The sequence below is a fragment of the Oryza brachyantha genome, chromosome 3 (assembly GCF_000231095.2).
Source record: "Oryza brachyantha chromosome 3, ObraRS2, whole genome shotgun sequence".
NCBI lineage: Eukaryota > Viridiplantae > Streptophyta > Magnoliopsida > Poales > Poaceae > Oryza > Oryza brachyantha.
Window position 1 is genome coordinate 2,940,652 of NC_023165.2, and position 22,655 is coordinate 2,963,306.

General features: G+C 40.1%; 3 protein-coding genes across 3 annotated transcripts; 1 reads left to right on the plus strand and 2 right to left on the minus strand.

The window, feature by feature from the left end:
* Window positions 1–1,573: 1,573 nt before the first annotated feature.
* Window positions 1,574–12,567, minus strand: LOC102718817. The gene is made up of 14 exons (XM_040521695.1): window positions 10,069–12,567; window positions 9,792–9,920; window positions 9,515–9,700; window positions 9,353–9,420; window positions 6,967–7,556; window positions 6,653–6,850; window positions 5,694–5,786; window positions 4,581–4,666; window positions 4,298–4,507; window positions 3,775–4,047; window positions 3,495–3,642; window positions 3,026–3,159; window positions 2,285–2,365; window positions 1,574–2,181 (listed from the first exon to the last, which is right to left on the minus strand). The coding sequence occupies exons 1-14, from the start codon at window positions 12,556–12,558 to the stop codon at window positions 2,095–2,097; spliced, it is 4,773 nt and encodes a 1,590-aa protein (XP_040377629.1). The 5' UTR covers window positions 12,559–12,567; the 3' UTR covers window positions 1,574–2,094.
* Window positions 12,568–14,440: 1,873 nt separating this feature from the next.
* LOC102719184 (putative vesicle-associated membrane protein 726) lies at window positions 14,441–16,969 on the plus strand. The gene is made up of 5 exons (XM_006649388.3): window positions 14,441–14,728; window positions 15,770–15,911; window positions 16,055–16,175; window positions 16,270–16,332; window positions 16,432–16,969. The coding sequence occupies exons 1-5, from the start codon at window positions 14,530–14,532 to the stop codon at window positions 16,576–16,578; spliced, it is 672 nt and encodes a 223-aa protein (XP_006649451.1). The 5' UTR covers window positions 14,441–14,529; the 3' UTR covers window positions 16,579–16,969.
* Window positions 16,970–18,523: 1,554 nt separating this feature from the next.
* On the minus strand, window positions 18,524–20,855 carry LOC102719466 (protein SULFUR DEFICIENCY-INDUCED 2-like). Its single transcript, XM_006649389.3, has 3 exons — window positions 20,524–20,855; window positions 19,492–19,704; window positions 18,524–19,402 (listed from the first exon to the last, which is right to left on the minus strand). The coding sequence occupies exons 1-3, from the start codon at window positions 20,635–20,637 to the stop codon at window positions 18,773–18,775; spliced, it is 957 nt and encodes a 318-aa protein (XP_006649452.2). The 5' UTR covers window positions 20,638–20,855; the 3' UTR covers window positions 18,524–18,772.
* Between the last annotated feature and the right edge of the window lie 1,800 nt (window positions 20,856–22,655).

The window sequence follows — 22,655 nt, forward strand, 5'->3', positions numbered from 1 at the left end:
TTAAGACCAGGCCGAATTGAATGCAGCCCATTTTGAGATGCCGAGCCCATTGGATCCCGGAAATTAAGGCCTTCGATCCAGTCACGAGGCCATCATAATAACGCGGAGCTGCCGCCGGCACCGGCGCCGCGGCGCCGCACGGCGTACGTGTGCCGCCCGCAATTCCGCACCCTCGAGCTCCGCTTAAGCCTGCCAGTAGACTCGCACTAATTATTCTTAATTGGGATCCAATCCAAACCAATTCAACTTTAATTTTAGCCCAACCCGCACCAACCCATTTGGTTAAAATAGATTAACCTACTTTTGTAAAATGGATGCACCATTTGATATGTATAAACTCGGATCTAAAATTTTAAAACTCGTGTTCACACTATAAAAGTTTATTAAATTTGACTGAAATTTAGTGGGATAATCTGTTACGTATAAAAGCAACTTTGTACAAATTTTGATCGATTTCTACGTGTGGGCCACACGTATGTCTATTATCTTATCCATTAGCTATCCAATTAAAAGATTCATTTATCCTCCACGGGTTAAATCCATTTAGAACATAAAATAACCTAACTAAATCCAGTCCATACCAATCCATTTGTTTCTATAACCCAATACAATCCAGAACATTTAAAGTTACAATCCATTTGCACCCAACCAAACACAATCCAAATTAAAATCAACCTATTTAACCCATTTCCATTCAACCCATTAGAAGCCTGGCTTCCGCTGCGTAAGCGTAACGTCGTCATTCTGTTTCGGGGCATGCTCACTTCATCGCCAAAATAAACAATACCATTCGATGACATTTGGCTCTCGTCGTTTGGTTTTTTCTTCGAAAAAGCTAAACGATATTTATAAAAAAATTATGAATAAAAGTTCTACATACGTGTTATTAGCAATCAGAAAACAAATGATGAAAAACAAACTAAAATAAAACCCTAAAATCAACTATAGATTTAAGATTAAAAGTTTAAGTTGTTTATATGAAAAACGAAAAGATAAGGATGTAGTTAAAAGATCGGCCATGGCAGACTTTGGCAAGGGCAAAAACTGCAGTCTACGGAGCAGATACCGCCAGCGCTAAAGAAAGCAATCTGAAGAATTCATGCTTAGTTTTCTAAGGACCAGCTGAATGCCTATGTTTTACAAAGGATAAAATTATATTATGTTATTCCTAGAATAAATAAAAAAATTCATGAAATATGTAAACATCTTTTTTATATAAAAAATATCCCTATCAATTTAATTTTACATAGATATCATCTAGATTTGATTGATTTTTAATATTACAAAGTTAAAAGGATAAATTGTAAAAATACAATAAAAATAGGTGGTAATGACAGATTCAATGCCACTGCTACCACTAAAGGCTTTTGGATGGTTTTTATAGCAGTAAAGGAAATAATGAGCGCATGAGCGTGTGGAATTCGAAGAAACGACGAAGACGGCATTATTCACAGGTATTGTTTCTAAAGCAGCCAGGGTAAACCCAGTAGCAACAAAATTATATGTCCGCTTTACCACCGTCATACAAAAACAATTTTCATGTCCTTACTAGGATTCTAGAATTGCTGTAACATTTCAATGTAAGCACCGTGCTCCCAATAATATATTCCTTCCCAAACATTTTTCAACGAATACAACCATTTTGCATCACTACGAACACTTTTCCTCCCAAAACTAATGAACATAACCCCTATAGCCTTCCCATGGAAAACAAAACTCTGTACATCATTGATGCATTCGGATCAGCTTCAAAACAAAGTCAGCGAGACTTGTGAATCTCTGAAATTCTCTGTTCTCTATATGGCACAAGATCGATGACCACCTTCCCACTCCTACGCCAAAATCTTATTGACAGGATCAGGGATCAGAACTATACCAAAGCTCCAAAAAAAACCCTAAACAAAAGGATCACTGGCCTTTCTATTTCTAGTATTCTCATGTGACCGTTTATTTATGACGGGGCACGACAAAACTGATTGATCAGTGCAACTGCTGAATTACCACTTTATGCCTTTATCCCCCGCAGCTCAAAACGAATTTGGTATCTATTTATGATCTTCACAACACCACAAAGAAAGCCTATCTGAAGAACAATTACTTCGCAACTTCAAAGAAGAGCACCTGAGGTTGCAAGTGACCTTTCTTACACATAATCAGCACATCATCCCAACTACCAACAGCCTGCACAAATAAGGGAGTAAGAACACGAGACAGAGCCAAGTTCTTGCAAGCTAGAGTAAGAATCAGAAGAGTGTACACTTTTGAAGGTTTATAATCTTGTTACCTTCACAGTCTGGTCATCATACATGACCCACTGTCCATCCTCAAAAGCAAAGCAATGGTAGTGCTGCCCATAGTAACAAACCTGCATGCATAAAAATAGTTGATTGTATTAGATGCATCACTTGACAGATTTCTGTATTTTAGAAGAATGGATCTAGCCGCAGTCAGGTAATGTAATGGAATATACAATATTGAGCTAATTTGATACACCCAGGCCACTGCACCTAATTGAAATAGAAAAAAAAGGTTAGCACTGCTAGGCCTTTTGTACCCACAGTATTAGCCTAGTGCCTGCAGTAAACTCCAGTAGTACCTACTTTAGCACAGAAATAGTTAGGGTTGTTCTAGCGCAAACTGTGTAACTTGAAATAGGCTAATACTCCATCCATTTCATAATGTAAGATTTTATAGTCTTGACTAGATTCATATGGATGCTAATGAATCTAGACATATATATCAATTATATACATTCATCCATTGATGAATTTATGAAAGGCTAAAAAGTCTTATAATATAAAACTAAAACGGAGGTAGTAGCACATTCACTATTGTTAATACAGTGAGCTCAGTCAAAAGGCGAGACAAAAAACAATCCAATCTTATGGTACCACTCATTTTGCAAACTGTCAATTTGCAAGTTCCAACACTAGGTATAACACAAACATGACATGGCCAAGAAAAATGACATGCTTTTTATCCATTAAAAAATGTGAAAGAATTTTTAGAGTCTTCATAGGCGTACCACTGACACCAGAGAATGTTTGCTTCCTTGATCTAGACCACGGTAGAAAGTACTGACGTCTATCTCAGTTGAAATACCAGCCAAAGTTCCAGATATGTCGTCCACACTCTCTTTGCTGTTCTGCCACCCCAGAACTTGAAAAACAGAAGTACGAAGAGTCACGTCAGCATAGAGTATTATTGCAGAGAACTTATACTTGCACTCAACCACATGCACAAAATTTACAATAGCAAATGTAGAAGTTATCAGACAGGAAGACAATTGAATAGCAGCTGTTCAGTTAAAGATGGTCAAGTTGGACTGTTAGTGGAGCATGAAATCCTAGCACTGCGCTAACAAACACAGAAGAACTAATTTTTAAGGGAGTTCTGCAAGATTTAACTATTTTTTTACAGCTCCATATTCCTGGATTGAAATGACCAGTTGCATGAAGATATCCGTACAATATTGAAGAGAAAAAGAAGTTTACCAACTGTAAAAACATGAGGGGGGCTAGAAAGAATGTGATGAATATGGTTTGGTTTTCCACAACCACCACCATCCGGATCACAAACCAGATGGTCATTCATTATCACAATCCTCAGAAGATCATCAAATGAATAATCTGGAAACATATCCTGGAAAAAAAAAGCTATTATGGAACAAGTAACAACAAACAAACCCAATACCAACTCACCACAAATCACAGAAAAGAAAGGAAACAATAGGATCAATAAATATCATGAGATCCCAACCCAAGGAACACTAACCTTTGCAGTTCGAAGTGAACTAGCATTGATATTGTGGAAAAATGAAGTGTACTTATGCCGTCTGGATTCCAAACCACAACTCTGGCAGTTCATTCGTTCATAGATGTCCATTCCAAAAAGACCATGTGCTACGCAAGAACTACTTGCACAATCCCAGGAGCCAATACAATTGACCTCATGAGATTTAACTTGCAAGTCAGTATGAGAAGTGTACGACCTATGCAAGCACTGAAAGATCACCTCCAACACCTCAGACGCATCGTTCATTTGCCCCTGCCATGAAGATATATTGAGCAAATTAATTTTGACAGCAAATTTAGCATCCGAATTTACATGTCCCTAGCCTAAGTGTTTTTGTATGTCTATGGTCAAAGATTCAGAACATTGACTGCATGCATTCTAGACAACAAGTAAAGTGTATAAAGGGTTGAAGATTTAGCGGGTTACTATAGATGCACGGCGAGTTTTGAGTAATAAATGCTGTCAGGAATGTACCTAAAATCCCTAAAGGACAAGATTGTACCTCCTGAAAGAATTTGCTGTCAGGGTAGGATTTGCTCAAAGCGATCCTCAAAGAAGTAGGTGCAACAGCTTCCCCTTGCTCCTCGGATGCTTTGCTCAGGTCAGTGAAGATATCATACAACGCACAGACAGCACAAGGATCTCCAACATGCTTATGCAGCGATGATTTTTTAAGAAACCCATCTCGAAACCGCTTTAAATGCCATAATGACTGCATAGAAAAGGAATAATATGGGTTAAGGGGGTTACCACTAGTGCTAAGCATCACGAATCTGGGCCATTACCTGGATAATCACATTCAAGAAACAATTGTATTCACCAGCAGCATTTTTAAGGCCAGCCCCATAGACTTCTTTTTCATTAGAAGTGCCTGCCATATCAGTAGTAGAAAGATTGTACCCTTAGAACAACTTGATTTTTTTGAACTGAGAACAGAAACTGTCACTGAGTATGAGACTAGAGGGAATCAATATCATCATAGTTTCTTATCTAGTAACCCCTCCGTTTCACAATGTAAAACTTTCTGATTTTGCCTAAATTCAAATAGATGCTAATACATCTACATATGCATACAAACCATACACATTGATCAATGGATAAATCAAGGCAAGAAGTCTTACGATATACTGTAAAACAGAGGGAGTAGTTAACATCATAGTAAAAAACTAAGCAAGCATTATGCTTGTCTATGGATTTCTGATCTGTTGGTTGATTTGGAAAGAGCAGAATGCTCGGATTTTCAACCAACAATGCAGATCAACGGTGAGGCTGTTCTGGGACCTATGGGAAGAGGTAACGATTTAGAAGATGGTAGGCTTCTTTAGAATTTATGGTGATCATGTCTAATTGACATTAGGGGTATCTCCCCTACTATGGTGGGAGCTGAGTGGCCCCTCGGCACCCTGCTGCCATTGTAATTGCATCCTTGTATTTCACTCCCTTTCAATCTTAACATAATCTGGTTGGCATAACTTGGGCCAACCCGCCTAAAAAGAATTCTGATCACAAAGAAGCAATTATGTAAATCCTCATTCAATGGCAACTAATAACATAACATATAGTCAAATATCTACGATGATATTGACAAAAAGGTATATTCTCCTGAATCCACATTGCAAATTATATGTACCATTTTACACAAGCTAGTATTGATGTTAGCAATAAGGCATCACCATGCAAATGCGCACAAGAAGCTACTTAGCAGTTCATATGAGAAAGCTTGCTCTGAGTAATCAAAATAAAAAACAACACATCTCCAGCAATTGACACATAACATATACAAGAAATGAACTTTACCATGCTGCTAAGAAATACTGAAATTTCCACAGCACTTTAAGATATGACTATGTTGAGAAGATGGAACAATAGCATAACAAAAAAAAAAGTATTTAGTTTACCAAGGCTTTGAAGCACAGCTCTCTCCAGTTCTTCTTCGAACCTTTTGTCATCCTCAATATACAGATGTGTTGATGGGATAGCACTACAGTCAACTGGATATTAAAGCAACAACTTAAAAAATGCTGAAATCAAAAGATCAACAATGAAATATCTAACATACTCCCTCCTCCGCCCACGAATATAAGGGATTTGGACCCCTCCCATTTGTCCACAGATAAATTGATTTTAGAGTACAAGTTGCCCGATCTTACCCCTCAACCACCCTCCCACCCCAACCACCCCTCGTTTAATATTCTCTTCATCATTAATCTCTTCAAAAGAGCCCCAAATCCCATGTAATTGTGCACAGAAGTACAAAATATAAGAAGTTTTAGAGTTAAGTATGAGTAGGTGAAATTAAATGGGGGAAGTTGTGATTGGCTGAGATGAGAATGTAGGTGAAGATGTTATATTTTGGGACAAATTTTGAATGCTAGAAGTTGCTATATTTTGGGACACAGGGACACGAGGTGGATAGAGAAAATATAGGAAAAAAGAGGAACCAACACATGGACATGGCAATAGTGATAAATAAGAAAAGAAATACTTCTAAGTCTATAAGAATAGACATGCATTTTTTTTTCTGTTTTAACATTTCATGGACCTTTAGCAGTACTCAAGCATTAAAACATAACCAAGTAAATTTGTTGTTATCATTTTGAAAAATGGATCCTTTTTATAAAGCATTTCCTATATCAGAGTGACATATTGCCGGTTTGTTTGATTAAATAGATGTTTGCCACTAGGGGACTCAAATAAAAAGGCTAGGACCATTCGGTTGCTGGTGACTCAAATCTTTAAAACATCAAGTTTTGTACAACATGGAGTTAATGCACTCGTTAATTTCTATAATCAGTAGTTAAAATGAATAAACAAGTACAAGGCTATATGAATAAAATTGAAGGATAACAACAGCTACCTTTCTCACTACTTGGATTCTCTCTTCCAGAAGATCGAATCCCATTCACACGTTGCGAATAATCTGAAGACAAAAGTGGTAGCGTATTTTGTTTTGTGTCTTGATAACTGTGATTGACAATCTCTGCTGCTTTACCAGAACTGCTCCATCTTGGAACTGGTGAACCAGATTGTCCAATAGATGGCCTATTATCATCATCTTCATCATGAAAAGTGGGTGTCACATTAAAAAATATATAGATAAAGAATTGTTTGAACTGAAGTCACATACAGGATTAAAATAAATATCTGATTTGGACAAGATAGACCAACAACCTTGGATGTATTTCTTATGCACTTGGCTGGTACTTTTCCTAGACTTTTGGGTGCTAGGAATAGCTGGAAGCTTTGTATTTTCAGCATCTTTCCCAACACCATTCACTTTCAGTGTAGGCTTTGTAGTTTCTACATTTTTCCCAACTCCATTCATTGTAGACTTAATAAGGTCCACATCACTGTTGGTTGAGCGTGTATCAAGATAGCCCAATCCATTCTCCATCTTTTGCAGAAGATCAGAATCACACAATCTCAAAGTAGAATGTTCATCCCGCAAAGGAACTTCAGAAAACCGAAAATCACCAAAATTTATGCCTTCAAGATAAGTACGTGAAGAGTTGTTTTGGGCAGAATTATGCTTATCCTGATCCCTGTTCAAACTCACATCAGTCAGACGACAAGCCACCCCAATATTGGAATCTGGTGAAGTTCTTCCATATTGTTCTGCAAAATGCTTCTTCTTTGTCTCCTCCTCCATCCATCTTTGGTGCTCCAAAGTTTCCTCCATCCTTCTTTCATCTGCTTCATCAGGCCGTAATCTATGCCTGAATTCTTCTTGATCATTTAAGTTATAATCACTTGATGAAAGTCTGCAGACAAAGTCATCGCAATCAACAATAGTTTGACTACAAGAACGTACGTGAAAGTTCCAAAGCAAAAATTAATATTGATGTTGACAAAGAATACACTTGTATTGGAGAATTGTTTTTCCACAGACATGTACTATCATCACCATTAAATGCACCTAAAAATTCATTCAAACTCCAAAAATTCAAACAGACCAACCAATATTATCTTGAAATTTCCTTGCCCAAGTCCTGAATCACCACATGGGTGTGCATGTGTATTATAGGACAATAAAAGGTAGATGCATTTCACAATTATATTACTGCCTTATTCAGTTCTGCTGCACATAACTATAAAAGGCAGACATTAATGAAATGTAGAAACTTCAGCAGTATATTCCAATGAAGCCCATAACAGATACTCCGTCCCACAATACTTGTCTTTTTAGGTTGTTTACCATATACTAAGGTTTTAGAAGAAAAAACTATAATACCCCTTATTAAATATTGTAGGATTAGGAGTGAGTGGGTAGTTAGTGGTAGAATAGGGAGAAATTTGAATGAGTGATTGATGGGACAATTAGTACTCTAGGATTACAACTATTTTGGGACAAATTTGGATCCTAGAAAGACGAGTATTTTGGGACGGATGTAGTAATAAACAATGGTTTGAAAGCATTGAATCTCACACCAAAAATGCTTTCGGGTCCATTACCGCCTAGTGGAGAATGCTAAAACGCATGTAAGGACTAGAGACGTACGCATGCAAGAATACACCATGATATGCTGGTTGACATATCAAGATAAATGATAGCCCTTTGCTCCTTTCTAAGGAGCTGGTGATTGTGATGATGTACTCTGAGGATTGCTTCATGCTGGTTGATCTGATGTGATGCAAAATATGCAATTACGTAATCTTGAGGATGTATATTTTGCATTTTGAAGTTCAGTAGTTTCCTTATATTTATTCGAGATCAGGCAAAATGCGTGGGCACTATGCTAGGTTTCTTCTTTCCCAAAGGAAGGGCTGAAGCTCTCATGGTTCATTGATGCACGGATTAAATAACTAGACAACAAAGTGCTACTGCAGCAGTTGGTGCAAGATACAAAGGAAAAGAAAAACAGTACAACAAATAAAGCAATTGGTACTCTTGGGTAAACTAGGAAAGTAGTAGTGAGGGCTCAATAAAGGATCATTCAATCATCAATATTTGATAACCACTAATCAATTAAACGAGCTGTAATAGTGAAAGGAATGTGCCATGTTGATGGAAGCACTATAAGAGGGTATTCAAAACAAACGCACAAACATTGGCAACATTTACATGGTTGAGAAGGTTTACAAATAGAAAAACTGAGATCAAGTAGACTCCAAAATATGTGCTCACATGATGTCGGGAAGATTATCTGCACAAAACTTATTATCGGTTTCCCAGCTTGCTTTCAAAGGCCAACTATCTGACTAGTTTCTCAATTTCCTTACAACTAGTTAGTTTAATTGCTAACCACATTTAAATATTCAGCAAGAAAACAACACAACACCACCATTCAAGTGAACACAACACGACACCACCATTCAAGTGAACATAGATCATGTAGTTATGTTATGAGTTCCTTCTAACCAAACATCCTTGGTACTGGTTGGGATTTAAATTAGCACTTTAGCAGTATTAAGTAACTGAAGATACACCAGAAAAGAGAACAGGAAAAAGAAGGCATTCCAGGCATACTTGAGAAAACATGTACGACGACATTGCATACAGAGTCATTTAAGATAGTGTGATTTTAATCAGCACATGGAGAGTAAAAGCATTACTTACGGTTGCTCTGATGTTTCCTCATCTACACTATCTGCACGGACGAGGTACTGATCACTCAAGCTCAAATCCTAGAAAATATTTAGAAGTAGCATAGAAATAAAATAAATGCCCCTTTGTGAGTAATAAGAATACTCGTATAATCAAACTCAAAAGTAAAGATACCTTAAGATCCTTAGATTTTCGAGAATCCTTCACTTTCTTCTTGTCCTTTGGCCTATCATGGGATTGTTTAGTGTCACCCACTTTTGCATTCCTCTTAGCATCCAAAGCAAGTTCAGCCAGGAAGGCTTCACTTGCAGCATCAGATCTCTCCCTAGCATCCTTGTCCACTAGCTCTTCCAAATGGGTCTGAGTTGGCACACAATAACCATAGTTAAGAAATGAGCAATGCACAGAGGCAATAAAGCAATTGAATGTGTAAAGAGGTCAGTACACATACTCGCAAGAACGACCTCAAAAGGGGTAGGAGAATTGTTTGGTAATCAAGGACAGAAGCAGGCCCAAACTTGAGTTTCAGACGCTCAATCACAGCTGAAATTCGCATAATCCTAGCATCTATCTTGTTAAGCTGTAAGTGAAACAAGTAACAGGGAGATTGATGTTATGTGTTAAGCTGTAAGTGAAACAAGTAACAGGGAGATTGATGTTATGTGTTAAGCTGTAAGTGAAACAGATAAAAAATTTTGGCGAGCAAATTGAAACCCAGAAGAACTGACCTCCACAGCAACTTGATCCTTCAGTCTTGAAACAACCAACTGTACCACCGAATCATTTGAATGTTCAAAATCATGCAAACCCCATTCATCTTCCTCAGTCCCATAAAAGTCACACAGGCGCGAGGTCCTGCCAGAAAAGGCTTCATCGTAGCGTGCTGTTTTAACTTCCCTTAAGATGGTAGAGATCATACTTAACTCAGATCTGCAGCCATTAAACAACTCCTCGGCATTGAGCTCCAGTAGCTCCTGTCGCTTCTTTAGGAGCTCCTCATATCCTTCATAGAGATCTACAGCATCCCTTCGCCTTTGCTCTTCACATAAAAGGCTATCCACAGCAAGCAACCCCTCCTCATTGCTCAGCTGGTCATGCTTCTGTTCACACCAGTTCCGCAATGCTGAGAACTCTTTATCGAGCTCGTGAAGAATCTCCATATACTGATTTGACCTCACCTCAAGCATATGGTTCCAGTCCAATAGCTGCTCTTCAACTGAAGGTCCAGTATATAACCATGAAAGGAATGGGTCAGCCAGAACATTATCACGGTCAGACCTCCCTTCAAACGCTTGGCTATCAAGGATAAGCAATGATGAATCAGAATCAAGTATAACCTTCTCCAAGTTGCTCCGACGTTTCGGGAAACTATCTAGGTCAGCTAGTTTCTCATCCTTTTCTGAGCTCCTATTGTTAAGTCCACTAGCATGCATAAGTTCCTGCACGAATTCAAGCACCTTCTGCAGTGAAGATAAATCCAACAGGCAAATGCAGAGTGGTGACTCATCCAACGAGTGGTTAAGTGGCAGTGACCCAGAAGGCATCCTTCCCCTGAGTTCCTCCATAGTAAAACATAGAACCCTGTTCAGATGCCTCGATGAAAGATTCTTGTGTTTTACAAGGATTTTGAACGATGAATGTATCCTCTCTAAAATCTTTGTTCTTTCCTCATCATCAGACAGTGGCCACTTCCTGTCAACTTCCCTTGTAACCATGCCAAAACTATCACACTCCTCATTGTGCGGTGAGGTTGAGGAATCTGATGTGTCCGATTTATCTTTCATACTCCAAATATCCGATGACGTTGAATCTTTGTCCCTATCTGAGCCAACATTTTCAGTTAGTTCTTCCTCGAGAATTTTGAGTGCTGCAGTAGCATCCACTGGCCTCCAGCTTGAACCAGTGAGCTTTTCAGCCCACGCGTCATCAATCTCCTCTGGCACCATATTCATCAATCGAGGGGACAGCACATCCACATGTTTGTCCATTGCATGCTGTACATGTGATTCAGCATCAGCAAAACGCTCGCCACACCGGCCACATACCCAAAACTCCCATTTCCCACTCCTAGTGGCAAACCTTATTGCCTCATTAAGCACATCAGAAACCACACTGGCAGCATCTTTCTCCTTATGCACTGCAGCAGCATAGTGTGACTTGAGGTCAGAAACACTAGTGCTTAAGAACGCAAGCCTCCGATCCATGGGGAATGTGCCCCAGAACTCACGCACTTGTTCAATGCGACCAGACACGGATGAAGCTGTTGTCTTCCTGGACCCACCCTTCCTCCGGTCAGCACGATGCCCAGACACTGATGACTGAGATGATGAGGAGGGGGCTTCATCCCCCATTGACTGTGATTGCGAGGTGGAGGAAGAAGCCGTTGAGGCATTGTGCTGCTGCTGCTCCAGCAACCTCATCGCAGCAAGCCGCACCTCGATCTCCTTGCGCCGCTCTTCAGGGGTCTTATTAGCCTTCTTGATCTCATTCGGCCGGCGTGGAGCAGGAGCCGCCGGTAGGAGACGGACCTCAGAAGCGTCGTCGGCACCGCGGCGGATAGGGAAAACCCGAACCTTCTCCTCAGGAGTGTAGCCCATGTTCACGGACTTAACCCACATCGAGATTGACGTCATGTTGGACCTCTGCATCAGGTTGCTGAGCTCGGCGCGGACCTGCTCGACGTCCGGCGCGGGCAGCCTGAGGGAGTGGGGCGCCGGGTCTGTCGGGTTCTGGATGAGGAGCCCGCGGTTGCACTCGCCGGCGGCCACCTCGTAGCCCACGGCGTCGGAGGCGATCTCGTAGTAGAGCATGGCGCGGAAGTGCGCGAGCTCGATGGAGTCCGGCGCGAGCTCGATGGCGCGCTGGGCCGCGTCCAGCGCCGCCCGCTGGTGCCGCGCGCGCGCCCCGGGCTCGTCGAGCGCCGCGGCGGCCCGGGCGAGCACCGTCCCGTGCGCGCGGAGCAGCAGCGGTGACCCGTCCCCGTACCTCCCCACCGCATCCTTCATCAGCCGCAGCGCCTTGGCGTGGTTCCCCCGCTGGAGCGCCCCCAGCGCCCTGTCGCACACCGCCCGCACCGCCGCCCCCTCGGCCCCACCCGCCGCCGCCGCATCCCCATCCCCATCCGCCCGGGTTGAGCCGGCCGCCGGAGGCGCAGGCGGAGGCGGGGGCGAGGGAGGTGTAGGGTTTGCGCTTGCTGGGGTTCGCTTCTTTCGGCCCATAGAAGGTGAAGAGAGGGGAAGGGAATGAGATTTGGGGTGGCGAATCGGGGCGATATAATATATAGAAAGAAGAAAAAGAGAAGAAAAAAAAAATGGAGTGCGTGCGACGGTGCGAGGGGAGGGAGCGCAATCGAATCGCGCTTCCGGCTTTGCGTGGGTCCCACCACGTCTGCTGCCTGCGAGCTCGCGGAGCTTGCCGATCGGAGGAGATCGGAGCGGGCGGGGGTAGTTGCCGTTTTGGATGGGCCGGGCCAGGCCGTTTTTTGTATATGGGCTTTTCTTTTCTGTACCATTTGCAAAAGTAGCGCTATTTATCTCATCTCCTTCGTCACGAGTTTATTTTGCGTCCTTTAGTTGCCACGTTGGTGGCATGTTGAATTGGATGACTCGGGCTGATATGGTGCTTACATAACAATTATTCTTTTCATTGTATATTATAAGACTTTCTAGTTTTGTCTAAATTCATATGTCTAGACACTTATACAAAACATATACATTGAAATATGGATAAATCTATGCAATCCCAGAAAGTTTTATAATATAAAGTAGATGGAGTATATAAAGAAAATGTTAGACTCATATGTCAGTCATTGAACAAAAATGAAACAACATGCACTTGGGCACCTCACCCCCTCCTTTTCTCTCCTTTTCTCCCCAATTTCTTCCTAACTTATGGGGGCGGGCGAAAACTATGCAAAAGTCTTGAGTTCACGTTTGGTGAAAGGCATCACCATGGACCCATTACAGAAAAGATCATATGTTTTGGTTTTGGTTTCCTACCAGTGTTTCTTGTATGAGTTGCTATCTCTAATAGTAAATGGTGTTATGTTTAGCAATAGCATGCTACCTAGCTTCAGAGTTATTGATTTTACTCAATATTTGCCAAAGTTGACTCCCTGAATTAATTTGTAGTAGTTGTATACATTGTCTCGGGTACTTCAACATTTAAGAATGTCTCGTATGGGTCCATATGAGAGAAGTTTGTGTTTTAAAACCTTATTGTGGATGAATGGCAAATAATTTTTTATTGTTTCTCTATATTACACTATAAAGTCACTTCCATTTACCTAAATAATTCCATGATTTAAGAATAGGCAAAATTCCATTTCGTTTTTAAGACCAAATGTTGGATTTGGATGTCCCTGCTTTGGTAGAAAGCACCATATGTAATAAAAACAAAGAGACTTTGATAGCATACCACATATATTCATTAAAAAAATAAATATGATCGCTAAGCACCCGCTCTTTAATGATCATTATTTTCTATAGGAATAACATAACCATTCTTTTTAAACATATATACAACTCATATATTTCCCTACACTACCCATGGTGGGTCTCGGCATGAAATGAAAGGGGCACCTATTAACAAAAATAATCCCTCCACTAGAGTGTATAGGTAGAACAAAATGAGGAAAGTATGTTTTCCACACCTGATGACATTATGTATAATAAAATGAAATGTTTTATCATACTAGAGGGTAGCATGTAGAAAAAAATGGAAGGGGGCAAACAATAGTAGATAAATAAGAAAGGAAAAAATGGACTTGGGAGGAATCAAACCAATAACATCGGAGCGAAAAAGGCTAGCAATAACCAGTGCATGAAGGGGCTTAATGACTTAGCCTATATATCTAGCTATTCATCCAATATACTAGGGGGCCATGACCTATGTTGTCCTCTAACAAGCTCCACCATTTGTACACTACAAATGTGAAAGACCTAAATTTAGTAAATTTCTCCATGAGAAAAAAATCAGAAAATCAACCATGCACTAAATTTAGCATGTGACTACCTCCCCCACCTCAATTCCACATTCCCCACCACCAGCAGCCTCCTCCAAACTCTCACCACCTCTCCCACATCGCTCCCGTGCATTCCCACCACCCAACCTCCTCCCTCCTCTCCAACCGAGGAGGTTCCTGATCGCACTCGTGTGGTAGCGTAGCTAGGCGTCAGCAGGCCGGAGGGATGGGGCCGCAGAAGAGGACGACGTTGGTCTACAGCTTCGTGGCACGCGGTACCACCGTGCTGGCCGACCACGCCGAGGTCTCCGGCAACTTCGCCTCTGTCGCTGCACAATGTTTGCAGAAGCTCCCGTCCTCCAACAACCGCCATAGCTACAACTGCGACGGGCACACCTTCAACTACCACGTCCATGATGGATTCAGTAATGTCCCCCCGAACACGCCCCCTTCTCGTATAATCTGCATTAATCACTAGTTATCTCGACTAGATGTGATTACTTAGTATGATTATTGTGTTCTAGAGGGTGTGTTTTATTTCAATTTTTTTCATTCCATTGCTCTAAGGGATCATTGGTAGTATCCACCTTTAATTGATAGAATTTATTCAAAAGTGCACACATTTGCATTGACATTGTCATGGATTAGACCTGCTTTGAAATCTTCCATGGTGGATTGGGGTTAATTTTGTGTATGTTGTGATGCAATGTGTTGATGAGCGTTGAGAGTGATTGATTTTTTCTTTTTTGATTAATCAATTTTGTATAGTGTTTGTTTGTAATTTGATTAAAAATAATAATTAACTTTATGTGGGAAAAGATTTAAAACAAATTTGTGTGTCTAGTTCAATTTTTCTTGTTACAAAAACGTTTTGTTGTTTTTTCAAGATGAGCTCATTTATTCAGGTACCTTGTGTTTGGTATGTAATAATATACTCTCTCTATTTTTTATATGACGCCGTTGACTTTTATGTTCATGTTTGATCATTTGTTTTATTCAAAGAGATATGTAATTATTAATTATTTTCTTATAACTTGACGTATATTATAGGAACTTTAAGTATGATTTGTAATTTTGCATAGTTGGATTTTTTTTAATAAGACGAATGATCAAACGTAAATCCAAAAGTCAACGACGTCATATATAAAAAATGAAGAGAGTACATCCCATTGTGGTACTCACCATTTGATATCACCTTCTTAGTCATACCTAATAGTTTGTTAGTTCCATTGTGGTACTAGTTCTACCTTATTTTCTCTCATCGCATGCCGTGAACTTATTTTATCATTGAGATTCATCAAATATAATTTGTGGTCTAATATTTATGTTAAAGAAAATTAGACAGTGTGCATCTTTTATGACTATCATTTTACGACATGCTTCTTTGTTCAGTAAACACAAACTAATTGAAAAGTAAATGCCATTGTGTTTATTGGATTTTGTTTGGCAATCTATTTGGTTTTCAGCATATTGTGTTGTTGCTACTGAGTCAACTGGTCGGCAACTTCCGGTTGGCTTCATTGAGAGAGTAAAGGAAGATTTCTCCAAGAAATACAGTGGAGGAAAAGCAAGAAGTGCTACTGCGAATAGCCTCAAGCGTGAATATGGGTATTTTACTTGAAAAAGTTTTTTGATGGCATCTACGCAAATATTTTGCATAGTTGTCAACATTTGAATGGCTATATGATGTAGTGAATGCTTTGAATTACTATAATACAAGTAATATAACTATAAAAAGACTTATTTTTTAGGTCTAAACTTAAAGAGCACATGAGGTACTGTGACCAACACCCTGAGGAGATTGACAAACTTGCAAAAGTGAAAGCTCAAGTTACAGAGGTCAAAGGAGTTATGATGCAAAACATTGAAAAGGTTAGTTCCCACTTTACTGTCATTAATTGGGTTTGCTTCGTATGTGTGTGGTTTTAAAGCCTTCGAATTGTTTTCTTCTCGTCCTACTCATCAGGTTCTAGATCGTGGAGAGAAAATTGAACTGCTCGTCGACAAGACAGAGGATCTACGCTCACAGGTTTCATTACTTTGCTCTTGAATCAAGTCATTCATTTTATCCCCACTCACCAACACAATCTGCGATATATCTGACATGTTGATATCCATTTTATCGTAGGCACAAGACTTTAGACAACAAGGAACAAAGATTCGGCGAAAGATGTGGTGGGAGAATATGAAGATGAAGCTCATTGTTTTTGGTATTGTAGTTGCATTGATCCTCCTCATCGTCTTGACAATTTGTCGTGACTTCAATTGTTGGTAACACAACATATATAATCTGCCTCACCGAATATTGTCATAGCTTTCAATTTTGATGTTGCCGAAGAAATGGACATGCCAGAAACGGGGAAAACGAGGAAATTCATATTACTACACCATAGAAAGGTGTTTGGAAGAAACCTACCACATAGGTAGTGCAAGATCACCATGAATCTATCAGTTTGATTGAAATTGTTGCTAGCTCTCACATTTTCTTTAGTTATTTATGGACCTTCAAGGCTCACAATATATAATAGAGTCTTTCCTGTGCATGTACAGGATGTCTATATTATTTCTACAATGTAATAGTATTCCTGTAATTCAGAACAGATACTTTTGCATGTTTTGCTATAATGTATTTCATACAGAGTTTGATTAGGTCCATGCTTCTATGTTTAATGAATCTTTGATTCTCACAGAGCATCCGATATTGTTTTTCTAAAATAACTAAACGGTATATCCATACTATTATACTATTAAAGAATAAGGTAATGGTGGTGACAGTGAATTAATCTGTCATCCACCAACTTTATTATATATATTGTCTTACCATCTACTCCTATAATATGACAAAATAGTCCTATGTTGGTTCTATTTTTGAATGTCTAAAATACAAGTTGTTCCAAAAAAAATACTAGCACATATATAATTCATATTTCTTAGTAGCAAGCACGGGGTTTTTAGCTAGTCTATGTAATACAGTTGTAGACTAGATTATGGTTTTCTCCTTATATATTGTATTAATGTGATATTGGTATACTAGTGAAACTAGCTATGATCGATAATTGTAGAGCTATTGCTTAACTGGGTCCAAATCCTTATAAAAATTCATGCGTCTCTTTTTAGTTGCTAGTGTCTTGCGTATAGTTTGGCACCGGATGAACCCTATGTCTTTAAATAATGTAGTCACATATATGTTCGACTACACTTTTGAATTTCAAAAATGTATATATTGATTAAACAAACTCTTAAACATTAACAATTTTCAAGGTATGTTCAATCAACATTAATTATTTTTCTAAGCTATGTAAAGTATCTCTATTGGCACATAGAAAATAACTATAATATATAGAAAATCAAATTTTGTACTTGGAATGACCATTACCATATATAATGACTAATTTATTTAGGTGCAATATAAACAAGTGATGTGCAAATAATTGCCATGCCAACGTCATGCAGTCAATATGTACCGCTATGGATGAAAAGTAAAAGATATGTCTGGGATGAATAGTGTTAGTTTTAAAGTTAGCGGTGAATTTTAGACATTCATGAAAATCTAGGGATATAAAATGGAGCCTTTTCTTGTACCTTAAAATCCTCTCTAAAATCCCCTCTGTATAAAAATACAAGTTGTCATTGTTTCCATAAACTCATCATTTGTATTGTAACATTTGACTAATTAATAAACTAACAGTATATGTCTATAGTGTCACACGTATATCCAATCATTAGATTTGTATTTGAAACTAATTTCATGTGAGGTTAATCTCGTAGTCGTTGGTAATACATTGTAAAAGTAATTAATAGTCAAAGCGTACTGATGGAGACCATGTTATTATACTCGCTATATTTGTATATGGAGGTGTTATCTTGCATCAAGATATTTTAGTGGTACTACCAGAAATTAACTTTTCAACTCCAATAAAATACTCCCTCTATTTTTTTATATAATGTTGTTGACTTTTAGCTTCATGTTTGATCATTCGTCTTATTCAAAATTTATATCCAAATTTTAAGAAAATTATAAGACATACTTAAAGTTTCTATAATAATAAATTATATTATAACAAAATAATTAATAATTTTTGAATAAGACAAATGATCAAACGTGGATCTAGAAGTCAACGAAGTAATATAAAAAAAATATGGACAGAGGACGTAGCATCAAATTAAAGAAGTTGTTCTAAAAACACAAACAATACAGATAATACAGACACACTGCAGTGGGAGGAGTAAATACATTTATGTACACATATTAATTAACATCCTTCACCAAACCATGAACACTTATCCACAGTAGTCTGTACATAACAACACATCTAAAAGGAAAACCATGCATGCACTTGTGCTGACACTCACAAAATCACTTCTGTTCTATACTAATGGCACGATTAATTTCACAGAAACTCCATGCTTAGTCTGATGCACCAGCAGCAGCATGAAAATTGTATCTATATATGTTCTAGCTAAGCTAGCTAGCAAGCTGCCATCTGCTCCCTGCAGACGGGAGTGATCTCCTCGAAGACCGGCAGCCTCCGGTTGCTCCTCCTGTACGGCGCCGCCCACTGCCGCACCACCTCGTCGAGCAGCTCCACCATCTCGTCCTCCACGTCGCGGTCCTCGTCGGAGCTGCTGCCGCCCTCGACGACGCTGCCGTTGCTGCTGACGATGATCCGGGCCATCAGCTCCTCCACCTTGGAGAAGATCTTGTTGCCGGCGCCGTGCTGCGGTGGCGGCTGCGGCTGGTGGTGGTCGTGCTGGGAGCGGTACCTCCCGGCGAGCACGTCGGCGAGGACGGCCTCGGCGTCGGCGGGGCGGCGCTGCTCGATGAGGCAGAGCGCGAGGTTGCACGCCTTGTTGTCGTCCGGGTCGATCATCTGCGCCTTCCGGTACACCACCTCCGCCGCCATGAAGTTGCGCTGCTGCATGTACGCCCACGCGAGGTTCCCCAGCACCCGCGACGTCTCCTGCTTGACGGAGACGTGGATCTTGCGGCCGTGCGACCTCGCCCGCTTCGTCGTCTTCCCGTGGAACGCCTCGCCGAGGTAGATCTTCCGCAGCTTCTGCTTCAGCAGCTCGATCTCCTCCTTCGTCCTCCCGCTCGCCTGCAACCAAGCACAGTGAATCCCAAGGTCAAGAAACGGCGCCACAGGGCCGGCGCCGGCGCCGGAGCCGCCATTATCGCCGGCGTTACCTTGTAGAGGTCGAGGAGGATGTTGTCGAGCGACTCCTGCGACTGCTTGGGGCAAAGGTGTCTGAGCGACTTGATGGCGTCGATGGCGTCGGCCAGGTATCCGCGCTGCTTCATGACGACGGCCATGTCCTTGAGCGCGCTGTCCACCTTGTCGCCGGAGTTGATCGCCTTCCAGAACCACGCGATGGACGCGTCCAGGTCCTTCTCCACCAGCTGATCGATCGAAAGCGAAGCTAATTAAGCTAAGCTACCATGCATGCGTAGCACGTGTCTTGCTGTCCCATCCAATCATAGAATAACATGTGTTCCAGAAATATTCAAGAATATTTTTTTGAGGTATTTAATAACTATATTGTTTTTCTAAGTATTTAGATTATATGCATGAACAATATTGATGGGTTTGTAAAAGATATGCAAATAGAAAATTTTAAAATGGTCAGTGTTGCTGCTAGAAGATGGAATCTTTTACTAGAGGAATGAATATATAGGTCCTTTTCGTAAAAGGGGAACCAAGAATCCAAGAAGATATATGTATGTACTATGTAGTATCATGCAAACTGTCCATTTTATGCAGGGCTAAGGTTAGGAAATCCATTTGTAAATTGTTCATACAGTAAAGATGACACTATATATACCTAGTGAGATTAATCGAGTTTATGCGAATTAATGATCAACTATGCATAGATAGTCTCATAAAATTTCAAACAGTAATTACTAACACAAGCTCATAGGTAGCAAGATCCATTAGGCTCTTGTACCCTAAAGTAAGGGTAATGCTCTGACTAATCCATGGAGCTCAGACAAGTGAGATTAATTAGTTGACATAAGACCAGAAATAGATCTGCACGAGTCTTCAGTCTCGGACTCTCGGTCCTAAATCCTAATCGCCAAATCTAGCATAACATGCTTTGCAAAATCCAGAATCAACGACGCCGGCAGCCATGGACGCCGGCGACGACGACGGACGGCGACACATTACATCACTCGCGGCGCGAATCGAGCCAGCTTTTAATTTATCAGCTTCAGCCATACCTGGTAGTGCTTGGCCCGCGCGTACGGCCCGTCGCCGGCGGGGATCTTGTACGCGACGTGCGCCGCCGCCGGGCTGGACGCCCGCGCCACGCCGACGACGGCCAGCTGATCCATGACTACCTAACTAGCTAGCTAGCTAGCTACTCCGGCGAGCCAATATGTACCGCGAGTGCGTACGGCTTCGTCGAGAACGCGACGGCCGGCCGGCGAGGGGAAGGGGAGCTGTCCCTGTAATATAGCCACCGAGCTGGCTAGCCGGGGGAGGATGATGGGGGAGACTGGGAGATCGAGCTAAGCTAACCAGCCTATCATGACGACGCATCAGGCCGGGGGGAGCAAGCACGCACCTGGACTGGGAGGCGTCCAGGTTCGGATGTGTGCCGGGGGCAGTGGACTCGATGGACGCCAAGGTGGGCATGTTCATTGTACCGTGTCCGATAGCTTCCCCCCATTGGCGTGACGGAACGGGGTGGGGCGTGGTGCGATGCGGGAGAGTGCAAGCCGAAGCCTGTATCAATTATCAGTGAGGACTAACGGTGCAACGGTGTGTTTAGTTCGCGAAAAGAAAATATTTAGACGTCACGTCGGAGACGTCGGAAAAGGATTTTAAACACGAATGAAAAAACGAATTTCATATCTCGTCTGAAAACTGCGAGATAAATCTTTTGAGTATAATTAATTTGTTATTAGCACAGATGGGCTAATTAGACTCAAAAGATAATAATGAATTAATTAGACTCAAAAAATTCGTCTCACGATTTTCCTCCCAACTATACATGTGTCTAAAGATTTGATGTGATGTTTTTTTAACTAAACGGGCCTTAACGGGTGAACGTTCATGCGACCATTAATTCACGTGAACAGTCTGTATATAGGAAAATTGATATATACAAATTATTTATAATTTATGTGTATATGTATAAAGTTTTGTCTTTATACTAGAAATTTTGTGTATAGAAAATTTATACATAGATACAAATTTATAGCATAAAATATTCTATTTGTTCCATATTATAAAACTTTCTAGATTTTCCTATATTCATTCATATATCAATATATGTTTTATATATCTGTCTAGATTTATTAACACACATATGATTCTAGACAAGGCCAATAAATCTTACAGTATGAAATAAAGAGAATATGTGTAAAGAAATATCATATTGTATATGCAAATATTATATACTAAAAATATCATATTAGTCCTTTCTTGGGCACGTATCACCTAAGTCCACTCCTAGCTTTGTGTGGGCCTTCAATCCATGAAATTGCTTGACCTTCTAGAACCATCTCCTTTTCTCTCTATGTCAAAGAAGTAGTACATATGTTTATTCGTCTCACTCATTAGTAACATATTCGTGCAGTAAAACGAATATATGTATGAAATATATCTATGTCCATAGGATGATTGAAGGGTTGAATGAACCCACCGTCGGTAACATGGAGTATAATCTTTTAGCTGGCTTAGCATAGTAGAGTTTAGTTGTTGTGTAGTATGGAAAGTTGGGATCCCTAGCAAAACCTTTGTTTCAATTTCTGTACTTTCAAGAAAAGGATGGCTCTTTGAGCCTTTTACCCAAAAATAAAAAAAGAGTAAAATGGTGTTCCTTACTATTGTTACACACGATGGGGAAAAGGACAGAAATGCTGCGCGTGTATGGTGGGAAGAGGCGACGAGACTACACTTGAATAATTCTATATTTTCAAACACATGTTTTCTAAAAATTTCTAATAGTTCCTAGACCACTATTAATTTCAAACTTTTCTTGTTCAATTTATAATATATTTTATTTGTACAATCAAGTAAATTATCATTAGTTTTCATCTGCCGGCCATCTAAAAAGAATAGTCAATAGCATGCGTACCATACGGTTTGAAATCTTATTATCACTATTATTTTTATAGAAATTTATACCGCATCATATCCGGTATTAAATGTTATCATCAAACCTATGACAGTGACGTATAACTACGTAAACCCCGGAGGTTATCTTTGAAAAAGATGAAAAACATATTTACTAATAAAAATAATTTATTAATAAAACATTTATATACATGTTTTTACCTATAAGCAAAAGTTAAAAAAACTGATTAAAAAACTCTAAAATCAACTTCAAATTTAAAATTAAAAA